Source organism: Polypterus senegalus, chromosome 12 (genome assembly GCF_016835505.1).
Source record: "Polypterus senegalus isolate Bchr_013 chromosome 12, ASM1683550v1, whole genome shotgun sequence".
NCBI classification, from domain to species: domain Eukaryota; kingdom Metazoa; phylum Chordata; class Cladistia; order Polypteriformes; family Polypteridae; genus Polypterus; species Polypterus senegalus.
In genome coordinates, this window is record NC_053165.1 from 45,987,702 (window position 1) to 46,009,901 (window position 22,200).

The 22,200-nt window shown below is 37.6% G+C and overlaps 1 protein-coding gene across 1 annotated transcript in view; it reads right to left on the minus strand.

Annotated features, from left to right (window-relative positions):
• lamb2l (laminin, beta 2-like) overlaps window positions 1-22,200 on the minus strand; it is a 161,469-nt gene continuing 139,269 nt past the window's right edge. Inside the window, 8 exon segments of the mRNA XM_039771057.1 lie at window positions 1-3,107; window positions 3,234-3,387; window positions 6,467-6,643; window positions 6,881-7,022; window positions 7,207-7,414; window positions 11,112-11,256; window positions 11,455-11,673; window positions 14,840-15,087. Coding sequence (XP_039626991.1) covers window positions 2,968-3,107; window positions 3,234-3,387; window positions 6,467-6,643; window positions 6,881-7,022; window positions 7,207-7,414; window positions 11,112-11,256; window positions 11,455-11,673; window positions 14,840-15,087 — 1,433 coding nt within the window. The 3' untranslated portion in view covers window positions 1-2,967.

Consider the following 22,200-nt stretch of genomic DNA (forward strand, 5'->3'; position numbering starts at 1 on the left):
AACATTTTAGCACACTTTAATCAAACAAGACACAGTAGCAAAAAATGTGTTGTTTACATTTTCATGTGTCTTACAAATTTTACAAATTAACAGCCAGATAAATGAAGAATAATGTCAAATAAAATTCACATGAATGGAAGCAAGGGCATATATGATTTAATATGTAATCTTACTGACATATGTAGTTCACACATTTCACAAATTGATTCTTTACAGATTATAGCAAAAGGGCAGCAAAATGGGTCCAGCATGGCCCGCGAATACCCGATGCTGGCAACAAAGAAGAAGCTGTCTGGGTGGCTTTGTGAGAAAAAGAAAACTCCTACAGTGACAGCCAACCTCACAGGCTTACAGACAGAGCGCTTTAATACTGGAAAAAAGACAGGGGACTCTTCTGAGAAAACAGAAAACTACTAACAAAAAGACTTGCATTCTGAAACATATTTTATAACAGATTTACACAAGTTACACCCATTAAATCCATCCATTACTGAACCCCCCTGAGCTGTTATCGGTTATAGAATGTCAAGTTAGAATGTCACCCATTTCTTCATCTTGCTGGACAGAGGCCAAGGAAGGAGATCTTTAAGCTGTCTCTTGAGCAGTGCTTGAAGTGGAGAAAGCAGTACTCATGGTGTTCATGCTTTGTCAGCTTACCAGAGGTGATGGCTTGTCCCCACTCGTGGATAAGCAAGCCCCAGGATTCATGGAATGTATTTTTGAAGACCTTGAGGGGTCTATTTGGTCAACAGGATGCATGGAATTAAGGCGTGAAGACCTTGTCTTTCTCGCTTCACTTCACAAGAAATAACAGCCAAATAACAATCATGGAGGTTGTGATGTGAGTACTGGCAGACTCCATACACTAACAGAATGCTTGGAAAATCAGCCACAATATCTAGAGGTGACCCCAAGGAGTACTGGAGAGAACCAACCCACTTCAAGCATGGCTCTTTACGAGTGAACAGTCGGGCCGCACTGTGGAATGTTGCGGGCACTTTGTCATCAGACACATTTTAACAATTTTTTTATCCTGTTAATGTTTCATTACTGCACATCTTAGCCACTCTCTGAAGGAATTAACAAGAAGTCAGCAGCAGATTAACAGTGTGTCTCATAACTGCATAATATAACAATATTACAATTATTAATATTATTAATTACAATAGAAAGTGGACAAACCTGTATCATTCACTTGCACTGTGATATAAATATTAATATAAACCATCTAAATATTAGGCAGAGCATGGTTTTGTCTTTTCAGAATGCTTTACAATAAACTGCGACAGGTTCTAGTATATCATCCTGGTACCAAGATACGAGGGACATTCTTAACTCTATTTATTAAGAATTTCAAAAACAAATGACATCACTTTTCTACATAGTCATCTTGGTTTGCAATGCTTCGTACCAACTTTTCAATGCTCAATTGCTACTCGTCCCGCCTTCACCGTTTCCAACGAAAACATAAAAGTGCGGCAACGTTTTGAACGTCCCTCGTACATTATGATTACAACTTCCTTAAATGAATTAAAAGCAGGGCACAGTCTTAATCTTCAAGGAGACAATGACAACCCTATCTACTGTACCTCAAAGAGAAATAGTTTGAAATAATTTAACATTAGACAGAGCAAAAAGTGAATAGGAAAACAACTGTGAGTCATAGAGAAAACAAAAAAGAACATACAAAAAAGCAAAAACATTGAGAGAAAGCCCACCAGAGAGACATGCTGATTCTTGTAAGCCTTTAGATCTATTTCTTTCATCATACATATCTATGCGTAGCCATTACTCTTTAAAAATTAGTAACACTGTGCGAACACAAAACTAAGTGTCATGCCAATAAGCCAGGCCATTGTTCACATCCTCATGTTTATGCGTTTTGTTTTTTTTTTTCCCCAAGTGCCCCTTTTCCTTCCTCACCCTAAAAATGTGTGTGTGTGTGTTTGGTTATTTGGTAACTCTGAACAGACCCGGTATGAGTGACGGAATGTGGATGATTCCATGAGGTTGTCCAGTGATGGATTACTATCCTGCCCAGGAATGATTCCTGCCTTTGACCTGATGTTTTCAGGTAGACTCCCCCCGTGACCCGATATTCTGGTTTAGAAAACAAAGAACTGGATAGTGAATGAGGGACTGAGAGAGATAACCAGAAAATGAAAGAGACAACATCAACCTACTGACAGGACAAAAGGCTACTGACACGTCTGAAGTTTAGAAGTTTGGCACCATCTAGTGGCCAATTATAAAATTAGTACAAGGTGTAATGTAAAGCCACGGTAATAGAAGTTTTATTAAAAGACACAGTATATTGTCTTGGGTACAAACGACCACTGTCTCATGTTAGACAAAATCCAATGAAGTGCATTTCTTATAACCAAAAAAAGTTCTGCTTCTCCACTTTATCATCTCCTTTTGCATCCAAAAATCCAGAAAGTTATTTCAAGCAACGTCACAAGGCATGTATGTGTAAAGCAGAACATGTTTCCAGAGATGATAACTTTTTGTAAAGCAATCTTCTACCATTTTAAAGTTCTGCCTATGTCAATCTGACTATTCATGTGCTTCTCTATTTGCATTAAGAAAACAAGCTCAACAAAAAATTTCAACCTGAGCTAAATACTTTTTAAAACTAAAATATAACTTTAGAAGCTGCAAAAAGCAGCGTCATTGTCAGATTTTACGTGAGTTTCATTTTTATCCAAACTGTCCAAGCCAGTTCCATTCATAGCTTAATGGGGTCTAGAGACACTTCTGAACTGTCCATGGTGTTTGATCACAAAAATACTCAGAGAAAAGCAGCATTCAGGTTCAGAAATAACATTTTAGGATAACTGATTTCATGAAGTGCATTCATTTTCATAACTCAGATGTGAGAACTTGCACCTGAATAGAGTTACCAAGATGGACAAGGTCACACTCAGCACATATTTTTTGAGCTGAGCTATAAATGCTTAGTCCCGTTTAACTCGTACAAGAGCTATAATGAGTCATATTGTTGTGGATCATTTCCCGGATGTTGATAATTGTGGTTTCCAGCTCTTTTAATATTTTGGCCTGCTGTTGCATTTTCTCTTCATTCATCTTGAACTTTCTTTCCAGGTCTGGTCAGGAAAAAAAAACAAAAAGGCTTTTGTGAGGAGAGCATGTCGAGCAAAGCTTATCCTAAATGTTGCATTACTTTAAACTGTGATTCCTTCAAGTTGTCATTATGGTAGCTACTATTATACCTTCTACATTTTTGATCTTGTCGTTGGCTGCTCTGAGCAGCTCTTCTGCTTCTTCTTTAACTTTGTTCACCCTGCTGGACAAGTCACCCATCCCTTCAGTTCCTCCAATGGTTTTGTTTAACTCTTTGAACTTCTGGTTAATCTCTTGGAAATCCTGAAACACAAACATACAGATTTCACTAAGCATCTTTTCTTGAATATATATGTTTAGAGATACCTATTTTCTATTCTGTTGGTATTTATTATTCATAATTATTATTTGTGCCGGAAGCTTATTTTTAAAAAATTTTTCTCTGATTGATAAAAGGCAGCAAAAAAGGTGCATTCAACTAGAGTCGTACAGGCTTTGCTCCCCCTTCACCTTAATGTTTTAAGCTCTGTTTGGTCGTATAGTATTTTTTAGTACTTATTTCATTTACTGAGATGTAGCCAACACCTTTCTTTGACTCCAAATTAGTCATAAATGGAGTGAGAATAAGTGTGCAGGTGAATATGCCCTTTGATACATGGGCACCCTGCCCTGGGTTGGTTCAAGGCTTGCACCAGGTACAGGCCTCCCACCATCATCTACTGCAATAAACAAGTGAGTTATTAAGGAAATGGAATCATGGATAAACTCTTTCCTTTGATTGAAAGATGTTAAAAAGTTTGTGTGAATAATATGCCATATATATACTCCTTGGGGGACTACAGATAAGCTGACACAGGACAAGATGGTGTCTTCTGCCAGGAGTCCAGTGTTCCTGGTTTCTCCCTGGTGATTATAAAGACCCAATCTGTTGAAAAAAAAAAAGAGAAAGATACAAATTGCCTTGCTTCACTCCACAATGCACCCATAAAATCCACCTGATGAGCCAGGTGTTTGTTGGGACTGGCTGCTTTCCTCACAAGTATAAAGCATATCATTTTTCAATTACAATGTCAAATTAGACAAACTGCATAATGAACCTCCAGCATTATTTTAAATGTTTGCTTTAATAAGGAATAGGGAATGACATACAGAACAGAAACTTGTCTGCCTGGTGCTGCATGTTTTATGTAACTGCAGTCACCAAGTTTGGCATTGCTTCCAACTAGAAGTCATGTAATGTGACACACCACAACAGAATGGAAAAAAAGAGAAAAAAGGGTTGAGATTGCAGCTTAACTTACCGTACCTGTAAAGCCTTCACACAGTTCTTTCAGGCATGTTATAGGCTTTTTCTGAATTGGTTCCTTTTAGAATTGTCAGAGGTGAGGATCAATGAAACATCTGGCTCTTATGTTGATACATGGATGGTACGGTACAGCTGGTTCAAGCACTGATGCACTCTGGACCTGGCCGCAACCCTAATCCTTAGCTAATGTTCTCCATAATGGGGTAGATGCTGTGCTGTTTTGTTCTCATGGGTTCCTTTATTGTGTTGTTGCTATCCATTTTAATGTAGCTGATTTAGACTGGGTTGTGTTATGGGGTGGTAGGGTGGGTGCCAAGCATGGGGTATTGCCTTATTGTAATTCTCGTCGGAATGGCTTAGGTTCCCCTTTAAAGTGTTTGCTTTGTATATGAATAACCATTTCATCACACACAAAAAAAGACCCGTTATAAGCTGTCAGAAAGTGAAGCAAGGTTGTGATTGTTTGGCAATACAAAACTATGCTGGAAAGTCGTTATGCAGTTGTCTAATTTGACATACCTCTGTGATTTATAGTCATTTAATATTTAACACTCCCTCTGACTAGAAGACTTCAGGTTTAGTTTGAAGTCAGGCATGGTTAAAATATATTGAGTATTTACATTAAAACTGGTGTGTGAACTGACTTTCTGGACAATGTTGGTTCATCAAGTCAAAAATTATATTTTGAAATGTTGATGTGGCAACATTTCAGACAATATTTCTGCAACTTGCCATTTTATTTTGTATGAAAACTTCTCCTTTTCTATTTTGTGTAAATCTGAATTGACCAATGCTGTTTCTCAAGTTTTGTAGAGTGAGAAGAAGTTCACTTCTTGCCAATCAAGGTTAAAGCTAATTTATGAAACAACATGAAACTATTACATAAGATTACAAAATGTATTCAAAGGTTCAGAAGAAGTGTCTCTCTGACCAAACAGTGAACTTTGTAAGCTGGAATGTCAATGGTCTCAATCATGAACTAAAGAGAAAAAAAGTATTTTCCTTCCTAACAGGCCTAAATGTTAAGATAGTATTTTTACAGAAGACAAACTTAACAAGTAAGGACCAGTTTTGATTGCAAAGAGACTGGATCGGTCAAATTTTTCACACCTGGTATACAAAGAAAACCAGAGATATGTGAATCTTAATATGTAAAATAATTTCATTTGAAGCCTCAGACGTAGTAACTGATCCTGAAAGGTGCTATGTCATGGTGATGGGTAATTAAAGTAATTTTGATAAATATTTTCGCACTTAACGCAGATGATAGAGATTTTATCCAAAACATATTTGAATCAATTCCCAATATGAGCACTCATAAAAGTATAGTGGCTGGAGACTTTAATTGTATTTTAAATCCAGACGTAGACAGATCATCAGCTAACACTTTTCATTTGCCACACCTATTTTTATAATGAAAAAATGTTGCCCAAACTATGATAGTGAAGAAACAAGTGTCTTTCTGACAAAAATTAAACTAAGCCCTGTGTGTAGTTCTAATGTCATATGCTTTATATCCTTTGTGCCTGATTGATTATTACCCACCCAATAACCATTTTCCTGAGTCCAGGTATCCCGTTACATGTTTGATGGGAGGTTCACAGCTTGAAATAACTAACAGAACCATTGGGACAAAGTATAGATATCACAATGAAAAGAGCCAGTTTGACAAATGAACCTGCAATCCTGGAACTGTGAAGCTGCAATGCTAACTAACTACTGGGCCACTGAGCTGCCTTATAATTAGTAGTTATATTATAAATGTTTACTTTTAAATTTTGCATTTAATATTTTGTATATTTCAGGCTTTGATAATCTGTTGTGTTGTAACACCAAATAAACCATATTGGGCAAAGAAAACTTGAATGTGCCACCATGCTGCTCAGTTTCCACTTAATGCTTGTTCATACTAATACACCGCTGAGACTGCTTGTTATTAGATATCATTTCTAACTAATTTATTGATACCTAATGTTAAAGTTGTAATTTTAACCCATGACACATACACAGCACAAAGCATTAAGAGATAAATAACTGCTACTTGGATCAACAGAATAGCTCCTTTGTGTAGCACACCTCATTTAGGCTGTTCACTTCCATCATTGCATTTTCGGCTGAGATGTTGGCTTTGCTAGCCTTCAAACGGTTGAGGTCTGTATTGTTCTGTAGCAAGCCCACATTCTTTGCCAGTTCTGACAGTCGCTTCATTGCGTCCATTTGCTTTGCATTAATGTTCTGAAATTTGCTTTGTATCTATAAAATCAAAAATAAAGTATGACAGTAATCGATCAGACACAATAAAAATATTGACTGCAAAGCTGTTCATCAGTTACTGGGTTTGGTGGGTAGGTTAAAATTCTGACAGAGGCTAAGAAATGAAATACTACATTCGATAACACAACATTTTCAGGACAGCACATGCAGCATAGCCACTTTATCCTCAATTTGTAAAGTTACACAATCATGCAAATGGAAGATGAATGTGAGTACCATCTCAGTTGTCTTGTTGATGCCTTTTATGTTTTTCTGTGCTTTCTTCAGAGTTCGATTTGCTTCATCTATAGACATTTGTGCTGTTTCCAAAGCAAGTTTTGTGTCATTTACTACTTCCTTAATGTCCTCAGCTCTGGACCTGGATTAAAAAAAACAACGTGAGGAGGTCAACTCCCTTATATTTATGGATTCAGCTTTAAAGTAATCACAACATTCTGTGCAAACTGATTCCTATCTGCATTATCCTAACCTACAATAATCGTCTCATACAGACATTCAGGAAAATGTCTACGCTCTGCAGTGTTGAGAAAAATGAAACCTACTTTGCATCATTGGCTTCATTCAGCAGATCCTGAGCCTGTTTGAGATGCTTGGCAGTGCTATTGAGAATCTGGTCAACGTTTCCGAGGCTGCTGATGCTTTCTCTGATCTGTCTTATGATCTCAGACAGATTGCCAGAAGTCACAGGAAGTGAAATATTGAGAACTAATCGGGATACCAAGTCAATATTTTTGGGGTCTGCTCCTTCCTCTGTGAGAGAAAAAAAATGTCATTTCAGCTCCAAGTTAGACTGTGAGGTTACAAAATGAGACCTTTATTTCCTACCTACTTGTATTGTATCAAGAAGCTCAGTCTTTCTAATTGCACAAGTATGTCTATTATGACACTTCAGGCGCCTGATCCTGAATCATGTTTAGGTCTGTGCCTGGCTAGTGACAGGTTTTTAGACACTGATTATCAGCCGGCTACATGCCATCTCTTACAAGAATATCTGCTGATTGGGTAGCATGTCTACACCATTACTGTGGACTCTTCATATGCACATTCTTATAGACATTTCTCTCTCTTTCTAGATAATGTTTGCTGCTCTTATAAACTACTGTCAATATGCATTCAATACTTGTACTATGAATGAATGATTTTTTTCTCCATTTTTCTGCAGGTAGAGCACTCATTTAGGGGATTTCTTTAGCCCCAGATTTACTTTGTTGTGTCATGCATGCATGTCAGAGGATCTCCTCACAGGCTCGATCGAGGCGTATAGTAACCTGCTGGGATGAGAAGGGGTGCTGTCTCCAACACTGTCTTCTCCTTCTTTATCTGCAGCAACAGGAAATCATCCAGTGAGGGCACTTAGCCCACCCTTTCCAGTGTCCTGCCCATAAGAATCCTGGCTGCTTGGAAGGAGGCATCTTTTTGGCAAGAGCAACCCGCTGGATGGAGCTCCTGGGCATGCAGACCCTAATACTATGGCTAAAGTCAAAGGGCAAGACACCTAATGACACAAAGTGTTTTTTTTGTTTGCTAAACGTTTTGTTGGATAAAATGAAACGACTTGGTTGGTGCCCCCAAATTTATCACAAGACTTATCATTCCTTCACCCAGCCACAGTTGTTATTTATTATTTTGTACCATTTTCATTGCCATCTTGGAAGAGCTTTTCTAGTTGGAAAATATTTTTTGTTTTAGCTTTTTATTTTATTTTTTAGTTTCTATGTATTTTTTTGCCCTTTTCTAACTTTAGCTTTTATTTAGTTTTTTGTTCTTTTCATTTTTTATTTAGGTCTGGCTACGGTGGGCTGGCACCCTGCCCAGGGTTTGTTTCCTGCCTTGCGCCCCCTGTGTTGGCTGGGATTGGCTCCAGCAGACCCCCGTGACCCTGTAGTTAGGATGTAATGGGTTGGATAATGGATGGATGGATGGATTTAGGTCTGAGACTGAACTCCATTTTCTCGTGATAATGCGACAGGTTTCCAGTATAATCAAATAACAAGTGTGCTCTGATGTCATTGGCTACTTTAACCTGCAACAGGCAAATGGTTATTTAATTTCAAAAACACTTTATCTTTCATTTTTGAGATTCCTTTTGCGATCAGTAAGATTACTGCAAACATTCGCTCTTATTTTGTATTTATTTTTTTACTGATATTACTGTGTATATGTTACCTACCTACTTCAAAATTCAAAAGTGTATTTTTTCAGGGAATTCCTGCTTTGCTTATGTTTTGAAATACAGTGAATTCACTACTTGAACTGTGTTAATAACAATAATAGCAGAAATATTCTAAAAAAACATTTTTATGCTCAATTGTGTGATAGTTATTCTCTTTGCTATATTCATTTTGGTTTTGACTGTTGCTTGTAATTTTTTGACCTTGATTATAGCATCTCATTTCGGCCTTGACACGTTGTGGTAGATCTTTCTTTCTTTCTTTCTTTCTTTCTTTCTTTCTTTCTTTCTTTCTTTCTTTCTTTCTTTCTTTCTTTCTTATTTCAAAAATAACCATGGACTTCTAGCCCACTATCAGTAAGAAATATAGATGAAACATATTACAAAAGTTCACTTCTGCCTTACACCTGAAGCTGTCAAGCTAGACTCTGACCTCCTGACAGCTCTAAACTAAGGCAGCATTCTCATAGAAGCCATCGAAACTCAGAATAAAACAAAGAAGGTTGGACACAACCAAGGAGGGAATGAGCAACAGGAGAACAAAAAATGCAGAGGCAACTTTACTGCCACTTTTCGATGAGACTACGTAACACCTTGAAGCACTGTCTACAGCATGGGGTGGTTCGCCCACTCGCCCTCCTTAAAAGATAAATTTGGTAATTTTCAAGTTGAAGTTACTTCATCACAATAGTGGTATACTGTATATTAATAAGCTACATGGAACTCAGTTCTAAAATGAAACATATTTTCTAATTTTAAAAAATAATTAGTCTGTTCTTGCATTTTAGTAATAGGAACAGGGGTCTCATTGTGAAGAAAAACCATTAAACTTAATGAACACATCTGCTTTGAAGTAGCAAACCTTTTAACATTCTTTCTTCATTTATTGGACATGCTTGTGACAATAAAAGTAAACTGGAATTAATCAATTTTATCACATCTTTTTGGTACAACTTTTTCAAGATAAGGATGCATTTCTTGCTCACTTCTCTGCTTGCGGTGGCTGTTGTGGGTAGAGTTATGACACAGGAGTAAAAGAGCTGACATGGAAAATGAGCAGATGGACAGGAAAGATCTGCCAGTGGGTTTCTTTTAGGGATATTTTATTTTATTGCTGTTTATCACAGAGAATTAACTGACTTTTTCTTTTTGCAAATCAAAGCCCAGGAGTAACTGGACACTTGTGGCTTCTAGAAGGACTTCTGTAAAGATGGCTTCACTTCCCTCATTGGGATGTCCTGGCCACAGAAATCTCTCTGAAGTCACGCCTTGGCTGTCTCTGAAAGTGTGACCCATGGAGTGTGGAGTTGAGTAATGAATGGACGCAAGCACCCATCTTATTGGTAGGACTGAAAGACGAGAGAGGAAGATAGAGAAAGAGAAAGGAATGGAAAGTGAAGGTAGGTTTTATGTTGGCAGCACTCTACTTGGATATGTGCAAGGGATAAGCCCCCCTCACTGGACAGACACCGTGAATCTGAAAACAAGCATGACGCCTGTGATAATTATCTTGAGCTGTATGAATATGTTTAGTCCAACTGACACTTTATTTATAGGCTTCTGCTACACAATTGCATGCAGCTCACTCTTTTTTTTCTTGGCTGTGTGGTTAAAGCATGCTGAGAGGTCATAGATGCTATTGATCACATCACGGTACACCTCCCCATTTTTCCTATTTATGCTTAATTTAATCATAAAAAGGACAAAGGTCACTTGTTTTCCTTTCAATCCTAAAATGGCTCCACTCCATTCTTTTGATATTGGCATTATTTGTCCCTTTACCATATTTGTTTTGGTCAAAATCAGTGAATGAAAATGAACACACCATTAGTCAAGTGCTTTTGATTAATTGAGAGGGATCTACTATAGTAGACTCCTTTGGTACTGTGTCTCTTTAAAGAATCATTGGATACTCCTGGTTTCACTTTGTGTTTGCTGTGAGGGAACGTCAGTTACAGCACTACAGCCATGTGGTGTGATTCCCAGAGGGTCATCTGGCTCACAGGACCCTCATTGCTGAAGACCCAAGCGGCTGGACCAGGCCAAGGGGACACCCAAGTAACACCTGGCTGCAGGGTAGGACTGGACCTCGTGTCTGCGAACCAGGATCCTGAGCTGTTTTTTTGTGTGATAGATGCCAGTGCATGCTCCCCAACCTCACCTGACCTGATCTACTATAAAGTGCAGACTTTTCACAATTTACTAGGAAAAAAAAAGATAAGATAACTAGTAATGCATTATCATTTAAAATTGAAAAAGACACAAAGATAATCTGACCGCTTAAGAAATCTTTAATCTTCTTAAGGAACTCTTTTAGTTTCTGGTTGGATTCATCTATTTCATCTTTGGTGGTCTGTGCTTTTTTCAAAGTGTTTTGTGTTTGACTTTTGGCTTCTTCTGCAATCATTTTAATATTGCGAAGCTATTGGGAGGAAAAACAAAGTAATCAGCGTCACCAGAGAGCGACAACACTAGAAATTAACAGCTGTAATTTTACATTCATGTGATTACTAACTGCTTGATTGTACACAACACTGAATAATGAAACACTTTTACTCTAAAACAAAATGAGAAATATATTGATCATTGCAAAATTTTTCAAAATCATCAAAACAGCTACCTCCTTTTCAACATCACTCAGTCGATCTGCAATGGCTTCAATTTCACTCGATTTGTTCTGCACCACCTTCAGTGCTTTGAAAGCTGAGCTTACAGCCCCATTGCAAGTTTCTCCTCCGCACTTTCTCTTGTTGAATTCATCACGACAGCCAGCACCTCCGCAAGGGTCAGTGGTGCAGTTATGCTTTCCATTCTTCTCTTTATTCATACTGCCACAAACCTACAAAAATCAGACAGGCTTTACACTGAAAAAAAGTATAACATTGATGTTGTTCATTCAACGTAAATTTTCTCTTTCAAGCAACTTAAGATGAGTCATTTAGTGTTGTAGCTTGAAATATTTGGTTTCAGATCTCAATCAAAGTAAAAAAATTTGTTTGTACCAAAGTAAGTTATGGTGGAGGGAATAAACGTAAAAATCCTATTTCAGTTAACCTAATATTTTAGGTTGTTCGTGTGCTGTGTTTGAGGGGCCGTTTGTATATTCTTCCGGTCGAACTTTCCAGCATGATGGCTTTCCAACTGCCAAAAAAGAAGAACAACTTAAGAAATAGATTTACTTCAGTATAAAAGTGAATTGCACCCAATCACTCTAAAATGATTTTCCTCAACTTAAAAATTGTGGGATCAATGAGCTAAAAAGAATTATATTGGTTCAGATTGAAAATAGTAAGTGTGAATCATTACCTTAATTTTTTCAGTGTAGATAAGAATGATGTTTTTTTTATTGTATTTTGTTTTAGGGGATACGATTCGTAATAGTCCAAACCACCCTCTTTCTTTTTATTTTATATATTTTCATCTTGGCATAACAGCTGCTGACGATATGTCTGGCAAAAAGTTAAATACAACAGAAAACAATAGATAAAAAGATCACTTAATTTTGTATACTGTATGTGCGAGTTTCTCGAGATAGCAGAGTTTAGGACTGAAGAGGTTTTTAATTTTTTCTTCTTTTGGCCTGCCTCCGTTGTGCTGTACAGTACACATCATGGTTTCTAGAATTGTTCCGTCTTTTCGTAGCATGGCAAACCTGGACTTCACACAATAGAGGTCTAATCATAACCCCCCAGTGATATAATTCAAGGCCTAACATTTTGTTTGTCTCTGTAGCTGCTTCTGCATGTCTCATACAAGAATGTAAAGTAATATTGGGTATTTGTAAAATCCAAAATTATTTCCATTGGTTTCTTCCTGTAGGTTACTGTTAATCATCTTGCATTTATGATTAATGTCCTCATTTTTCTTTATGTAATCTTTTGCCCTTTTCTGCAATAAACTACCCTTTGCATTGAGAGGAGCCAATTGGGGTGTTTCGGGTATCTGATGTGGATGTCTCCAGGACATCTCCACATCGAGGTTATATGGGCAAAACCAGCTGGGTTTCAGCTGGCATCACTGGGAGGATTATATCTCCCAGAAGGCCTGGGAATGCCTTGGGATCCCACAGTATGAGTTGGCAAGTGTGGATGGGGAATTGGACATATGGGCCTTACTGCTAAGACAGTTGCCCCTGACACCTGTTTTCAGATAAATGGTGGAAAATGAATGAATTAACTACATTTTTGAAATGTTTCCTAGTTTTGATTGTCCAGATTGGCCAGGTCTTTTTTAATTGTGTCGTGTTTTTTTGAAGTGCTATATAAATGCTATCACACACGTGCACTTGGGAATCAACCAAAGGGACCAGGAAATGCCAATTCTATGCCAGGCCAGGGGGTGGCGGGGTGCACTAAACCTCTCTCTTTTCTCTTTGCAGACCAAACACGAGAAACCCTTCCTGTCCTGGGCCCGAGGATGACACTACCTGTGAACCACCTATAAAAACCCCTCATCACCCCATACTTAAGCAGTTCTGTTTTGGACTCTAACCTGTACTCATTGTACGCAAATGTAAGCCATTTTGAAGCCAGGGAAACTATATGGGAAAGTGCCCGAAACCTTCATTGTGTGTCTTGCTATTTCTTTCACAATGCAGTGTCTTCTTCTTTGTCTTCCATTATTTTAACCGAATTAATCCAGTTGGGAAAGTTACCTCTGATGCCAATGGGCTTCTCAATTCAAATTAAATATTTGGTGCTGGCCCATAATTAAAGGATTCTTGAAAGTTTTCGTTATGCTTTCCTTTGACAGTATCTTTCTCTACATTTATCTGTTACAAATTCACTAACAGACTGATTTGCCTCCTGTGAGCAGTTATTCAGTATGCCATATGATTTTCATAAAAACAGTCTACTATTTTTTTTTACTGATTATAATTTCAATATACTGTATATTGCATGAGACAGAAGTAAGGTACAATGGTCTGTAATCAACTGGCAATGCACTGTAAGTAGGGCATACTGGTACAGTAAAAAATAATGCAATTGTCCATCACTAAAACAAAGCTTAAAAAAATATCTTGAAATCACTTTTTCAAATTACTGCTTGAAAAAAAATGAAAGGAACACATACTTCTGCCAGGAGGAAGGAGACACAAGAGATATAATGGTATTAACTGGAGTTTTTGTTTCCCTTTCTTCCATTTTTACCTGGGCATACACTGTATGGCCAAAAATATGGTAAAAGTAGCATTCAGTACAAAGATAATTGTGACGGTGGTCTGTGTCGCACTTCTTTGATCAAAGTTTAGTCGCAATTTCTCCTCCACCTGAAAATGTACATTTTGTCAGATACGCCTCTTTTGTAGACAATGTAAGAACTGTGCCATCCTATGGCGGGGACTATGTTCAGCCAATCAAATTTAAGATACTGGAAAAGCTCACCTATGATTGAAGAAGCAAAAAGCTCTGTATTATTTAAATTGTATCATGACAATTCTGATCATTCAGTAGAATGTGTTGGAAATCACTGCAATATTATCTTTGTTTTACTCCTAAAAAATAACTACAGGCACCGAGATATGGAGGAGGTGAAAAAAGGCAAAAAAAAGCATTTATTTTATTTGTCATCTGTATGACTATAACCTATTTTAAGAAGCCTCACTGAAAACGACAGACCCAGTATTTATTGTCATGTCATTTTCTAACATGCTTAATCCCGATCAGGGTTGTGGTTTGGAGGCCGAAGCCTATCCCAGTAAGCAACGGGTGCAAGGCAGGAACAAACCCTGGGCAGGACACCAGCCCATCACAGGACAAACACACACACACACACACTAAACACACACTTTGTCTAACCTGCATGTCTTCGGACAATGGGAGGAATCCGGAGCACCCAGAGGAGACAAATGCAAACATGGGCAGAACATGCAAACTCCACACAGGAAGGACTCAAGACGTGAACCCTGGTCTCCATACTGTGAGACAGCAGTGCTACACCATATAAAATCAAAGCATAATCATTATATTATGAATAAACTCGTTTTTGATTGTCATTTTGGTTACCTTTTCATTCAGGTGGTTAAGATTGCTGTCTAGATCCTTTGTTTTGTTCTGAAGCTCTTTAAGTGTTTTAGTATGAGCTGTCATTGTTCTGTGAAATTCATTCTTCTTCCTGTTCAACAAATCCTCGGTTTTAATTCGTGTTTCTTGAGACTCTGCTACAGGGCTCCTATCTCCGAAAACCGATTCATTTGCTCTTCTTTCTGCTTCCAACGACTCATAATAGTACATTTTTATGTTTTCAAATTGCTCTGTAAACAGAAAACGAGATGCAGAATGAGAATATGTTATACTTTGTCCACCACAAACACAGATTTTTATATAATATTATTATCCTTATTATTTGTTAACAGGTTTAGTACTATGATGCAGTCGTTAGAGTCCTAGGTTTGAATCTGTCTGGAGTCTGCACATTCTCCCTGTCCCTGCATAGGTTTTCTACCAGGAGCTCCTCTTTTTTTCACAAATCTTTAAAGATAACCTGGTGAGGCACACTGGCAATTCCAAACTGGTCTGATAACAGTGTGAATGTGTGTGTGTGTGTAATTGGGCCCTGTCTAGGGCTGGTTCCAGTACTGCTTGGGTATTCTCTGGCATCCCACAACTCCTAATTGGATTAAGCAGATCTGAGAATGTTATGTTTGTTATGATATGTACGAATATACCAGCATGGCAAACATGGCTGCAAGTGTTGACACACCTATACCAGGGGTCCTCAATCACGGTCCTGGAGAGATAGATACTGTAGATAGATAGATAGATAGATAGATAGATAGATAGATAGATAGATAGATAGATAGATACTTTATTAATCCCAAGGGGAAATTCACATAATCCAGCAGCAGTATACTGATACAAAGAAACAATATTAAATTAAATAGTAATAAAAATGAAAAGAATTAAAATAAAATTAATGTTCGCATTTACTCCCCCGGGTGGAATTGAAGAGTCGCATAGTGTGGGGGAGGAACGATCTCCTCAGTCTGTCAGTGGAGCAGGACAGTGACAAAAGTCTGAGAGCCGCAGTGGCTACAGGTTTTTGCTCCAACCCAGTGGCTTAATAAAAAGCACTTATTGCTAAAGTAACACTTCTGCTTCACTTTAGTGATTTTGAGCCCTTATTACTTAATTTTGTCTTAAACAGCTATTTTAATTGCTGCTTATTATCAATAACATGCAAATGACAAGAGAGAGCAGCATTTCTCCATTTAGCTTATTTACATTTACACCTGTGTGTATTTATCTGCACTATTGGGTTTAATTAAATACTTGGAAGAAAAATGAAGAGAAAAAAGTGAAGGACTGAGAATTACTCGTCCATTTTAGCCTTCAAATCATTTGCATGATAGAAAGGGAAAGAAAATCTAGGATATGAGAATGACCTGACATAGCAGAGTTAATTTAATTTCATAGCTTGTTAGTGCTTTATTGGCAAGAATTGCTTTCTAATTAAGCAACCAGGTCAGAACAAAAACCTGCAGCCACTGCGGCTCTCCAGGACTGGGATTGAGGACCCCTGACCTATACTAAATGAACATTTTCCTGGGCACTCGCTCCTTGCCTTTGGTTAAGCATTTAGCTTAAAGTCACTATAAAAGTCCATCATTAGTTATATTATTAGTCATATCATTTAAAGGTGGTGTAAAGGGATTGTTAGGAGCAGCAAAATCCTCAAGTGTGCAAAGGGTAGGCAAACATGCTACAGGAGAACTCCAGGAGGCAGCAAGGAGAACACACTGGAAACAGGAGAGAAGCTGCACAGATATACACAGTACATATTAGTATATAGAGTATACACACACACACACACACGCATGCAGTGTGTTATGCTACAATGTTTGTTTTTGTGATGGACTGTTCAGCAAACTCACACCCACTGCATAGAAACTGTTACTGAATATACTGACGCAAGTGCCAGTGTTCTTCTACTGTCTGACATACGGAAGAAGTGAGAAAAGCGGTTGAGGTCTTTAATCAAACTCTTCCTTTCTAAGGCAGAGTGTGTTGCATATGTCTTGAGGAAAAGGCAGCTGGCATTGTCAGTAATATTCTGTGCCTTCTTCATCACCCTCTGCAGTACTTTACATTATTGAGTTGAGCAGATGCTATATCAGGATGCAATGCAGCCGCTAGTGATGATGGACTTAGGCACCTATACACTGACAAAAGGGGAAATGGCAGGTTGTTACATTTACAAAAATGTATTTACTTTATATTACATGTATTATTTATGTTCCACTTTTGAACATAACTCAATCATGTTTAATTTATTGAATCTTGTGGGATGTACAATATATTAATTTCAGTCATTTAGGTAGAAGTCAAAATAGTCATATTTAGTCCTCACCGGAATCTAATAAGCACCCAGCAGACTCATTGTCAGCGAAGGATGGATAACTTGGCGGTAAAGTCATGTGACTTTCAAAGAAGCAACAGGTTGTGGGTTTGAGTTATTGTTGCTGGTTATGAACAAAAGGTTAGTGAAATAAAAGTAAAAAAAAAACACACACGAAAAATATTCATTTAAAACACTTCATCACACAGACTAATGTTACTCGGTTTTGAGTTTTTCCTTTTATTCTCTTTAAATGTTTTGCTAAACTAACTACCGTCATAAGTCAGTAAATGTCCTGTTATGTTGTCTAGATTTATTTGCTTAGTACGGGTACATTTACGTATTTGGAAAAAAAAAAAGTTCTGACTTTCGTTACGGGTCAACTACTATCAGCATTGCTGTTCATTAGTTTTGTCAACCAGATAAATACTTATTAATACAGACAAATAAATAACACACAAATGTAATACGAATCTGCTCGTTTGAAAATAAAAAATCAAAAATTTTGTAAAAGATGGTGCCAAGGAGCAATTTTTGCACTTTATATTTTACTGATATTTAACATTTACTCTATAATATATATATAGTTACACAAATACAAATAAATGTATTTTATAATATAACTCTCTATCCAAGGTGCATTTTGTGTTCATATTTAGTTCTACATTAGTCATGGCATTCTGGCACAGTACAGTGTTCTTGTACAGTACAGCTGTTGCACATTTCAGCTTTTGAATAATAATCTTTTGTATTTTAGTTGGTTTGTATTGTTTCTACCAAATAAAACTAGCTTTGGTATAAGCAAACCTGTTTATTTCTTATTAAAAACTTTGAACATGAACTATAAAATGATACTGGAATAAGTGTAATTGACAACCTAAAAAGGTTATAGCTAAGTAACTTGGTGAGGTGCATTTTTTAAAAAGTGTATAAAATAATTGTTAAAATATTATGCTTTTTTGACATATTCATTTAACATAATATAATTAATTTAACAGAGAATGAAAAAGTTTCATTCATTTTATATAAAAATATCATGTTGTTTCAGGACATATTCATTTAATGTATTAAGCATAATTTAATTATTTTTGATAAAAAAACAATTTTATTATGTGCAACTGATTTTTTTTAAATTTTAATCTGACATGCCATTTCTTTCAGTGTAGAAGTTAGTAATAACAAATGAAGTAACGTGTGCTGTCATCAGACATCTGAAAGAGCACAAGTCCTGGTGAGCCTTTTTGACAAGAGCCAGAACATGTTGTGTCCACCTCAGGTCATCAGTGATGGTCATTCCAAGAAATTAAAGCTGCTCACCTTCTCAGTACCTTCTCATCCCTCTGATGTAAGTATCAGTTCAGGACAACTAACAAGCTATAGGGTCAAACAAGCTTCCTGACAGTCCCCACTGTTAAAATGACAATATGTTTTCAGTTGTCATTATTTGGTTTCATGTGGTACTCCCCCTGTGGTCTCATGTTCTTTCTAGAAAAAGGGTCAGGTGTCCACATTAAAAGCTGGGTCACCTGCACTCTAACATTCTGCTCACTTCTCCATTTCTCCTTCACTCTCTTACTTGCTCCAGCTTCCCTCCCTATTGCTCTTCTCAGGCTTAAGAACGCGTGCAGTGCTTACGACATCACTGCATTCTCTGTGATCCACTCACAGGGGAGTCAAACTGCAGGCCTGGTGGGCCGCAGTGGCTGAAGGTTTCCATTCTAACCCTTTTTCTAATTCGTGACCAGTTTTCACTGCTAATTTACTTCTTTTCCCTTCATTTTAACAGCCTTGTTTTTAAGGATTCAGCCATCTGAATTGATTCTTTTCTTCGTTAAATGACAGCCAAACAGTAATGAGACAGGAAACAAGCCAACAGATGACCAGCTAAATTGGGGCTTCAAACTCCAACCAATTTCACTCCAATCACTTTCTTAATGAGAAGCCAACTCTTGCTGTTAATTAAACTCGTTATTTAATTCCATGGCTTGTTGCTGCTCTCATTCTGCCGCAGCACACATTTCGAAAACAGTTGATTTTCTGTTTTGGTGAGCTGAGAGAGCAACCTTACGGAGACCTTCACCTTTCTTCATTTTCAGATATTGTGTGATGGGTACAGGTGATCTGGTCATGTGGTGGCTTGGTTTGTGTCTCATTATTGTTTGGCTGTTAATTAAGGAAAATGAACAACTAAGGGGACTGAGTCAAGTAAATTAAAATTAAGGCACAAGAAGTTAATCACCAGCAAAAACTGCTCAACTAATGAAGAAGAAGGTTAGAATGAAAACCTGCAGCCACTGTGGCCCTCCAGGACTGGAGTTTGGCATCTGTGCACCACGATATGTGCAGGATTATTTCCAGAGTGGGTATCTTGCTCTCCAGTGGAGGTGTCGTGTGGGACTGTGCTTTGTTCTCTGCCAACTTGTTGGTGCCCTTACCAATGAGTCAGCTATGCAGCCCTTCACACTTGACATATTTAACTATGTAAGTATATATTTTGTATATTAACGCTGCACACTGAGCAACTCTGAGGATCATGGGTTAGTATTCCATGATTATTTAGCAAAATTTTGTAAGGGAAGAGTGAAAACAGGCTTTCATTGATAAGACAAACAAACAAACAAATAAATAAAAAGAAATGTGTGGCATAAAATAACTAAAATGTGAATTCAGCTTTATATGAACTGATGGCAGGTATCCATATCAACAGCCAACACAGGGCGCAAGTCAGGAACAAATCCCTGGGCAGGGTGTCAGCCCACCGCAGGGCACACATACCCACACACCAAGCACACACTAGGGATGCCAATGCACCTAACCTGCATGTCTTTGGACTGTGGGAGGAAATCAGAGCAGACACAGGGAGAGCATGCAAACTCCACGCAGGGAGGGCCCAGGAATCAAACCTGGGTCTGTTAGCTGCGAGGTATGATGGCAGGTAGAGAAAAAAAAAAAGAAAAAAAAAAACGTGCAAGATTATCCAGTTGTTTCTACTATTGTGCAAGTGGGGCCTCTCGCACTGTCAATCTGCAGCACGAGTGTCTCTTGTTCTCTTACAATTTTTGAGTACTCTAACTCTTTCCCTAACACTCAGCACTACACATAGACGAGAGAAAGAGTGATTAATAATTATTCACCCTCATCTACATGGCACTAGAAGAAGTAAGACAAGCTTCTCTCCACACTTTCTCTCAGGCTGTTCCAATTGCCCTGGTGTGCAGTGGTGTGAAAATGAGGGCGTTGTGCCCCCACTGTGAATTGTGGTGCCAGGAAGAATGAGATGCAGTCCTCTCGAGTTCTCACCAGCCTCACACATGCAGCATGAATAACATCTCTGTATTAGTCACCTCTTATTCATAAAAATGTTACAAAGTGTGCGTTTATATGGGTGCACTATCCCCATGTTCCTTAAAATACAAAGAACAAGGATTGAACCAAAAAACTGTGCTAAACTGTAAATACTGTAATACACAAATCAAGGAGGACTGTTAGAAAATGTCATTAGTGAGTCCACATGCTGTCTATTGCTCTTTCTGTTATGACACTCTAAAGAACACATTGCAGCACCAGAAGTACTGATGAGCACCAAAGTGAATGCTGTGACTACGGCTATGTCCACACAGTGGCGTAGTTAGAGTTCAATTTGCTGACCTCCGACATGTCTGAATATGTTAACCTATTTAAACAGAAAATTAAAATGGCGTATAGAGAAAAATTAAGGTAAATTTTGCATAGATTTATTCATATATAGAGAAACAGCCATAATTTTTCACATATAATTATTTATAAGCATCAACTAGACAAGAATATAGACTAGACGCACTGATAAGCCGTGTTCTAATTATTAGTTTAATATAATTATGCTGCGAAAACCACAACCAGCGTAATGCACAAGTGATAGGTGGGGATGTTTTGTGTGCAGAGCAAGAACGCATTTGGATTAATAACTAAATTATAAATTGTAAATTAGTTGTTTATCTTCCTAGAAATTATTATCGTTGTAAAGCTTATGTTTATTTTTGTTATTGCCTCATAAATTTCAACTGTTGTGTCTGAAACCGTCACAGAAGGACAGTCTAGAAATTAATTTTGAAGCATTTGTGGATAAAAATCAGAGAATTTTACTTTTTTCATTCATGAGTGATATTTTTCCAAACCCTTCTGCTTACACACGAATTGTACTGAGCCTTCTGGCCAATAATGCCGAACCCAAAAATGTGCTGCCCCCTCAGCCTGCCCTTGCTACGCCATTGTGTCCACATTAGTACATTTTCATTTAAAAGTGCAGATATTAGTCTCCTTTTGTGCACACTACCCTGATGTTTTTTACCCCTGAAAACGGAGACATTTGAAAACTCCCTCCAGAGCCGTATTCTTCTGAAAATGCAGCCTCAGTGTTAATAAAACAATAATACCTGTTATTTCATGTTGTAATGTGGATGGATGAAAGTGAACATTTATGAAAACGTAGACCTTAATTGAGCTCTGATTGGTTTGTACTGTACTATGTGGTTGTTTCCTGACTGGATCCTGTTTGTTATAATAGCTCATTCCCTGATTGGTTACATATCACGAAAGAAAGTCATATTCCAAATTAGCAGACATAGAGAAGTTTACTTTCCATGGCGCTTGTTGTGTTGCTTACCTGTATGTATGTAAATTGCATTTTGTACAGTCTGAATACTGCATATATACGGAAAAAGCAAATAATTAACTGATTGCTACAGTTTAGTGATAAACCTCATGGTCCTTCAATAAGGATATTTCCTCTTACTTCTTCCACTAATGCATGCATGTCCAGTGTAGGCGATTGTCTACGCCATATGGATTTTTAGTTGTTTTAGTGTGGGCAGAGATACTCTCGTAAACAATGTGAAAATGCTAGTGTGGATGGAGATTGTCTGTGTTTAAAAACACTGTTTTTGAATAAAAGCATACAGTGGTGGTTGAAGCCAAAGCTTCCTATTAAGATAAGGAACCTAACCCTACTTATGGTTTTGAAAATGTTCCAAGTTATCCTTAAAGTTGATCC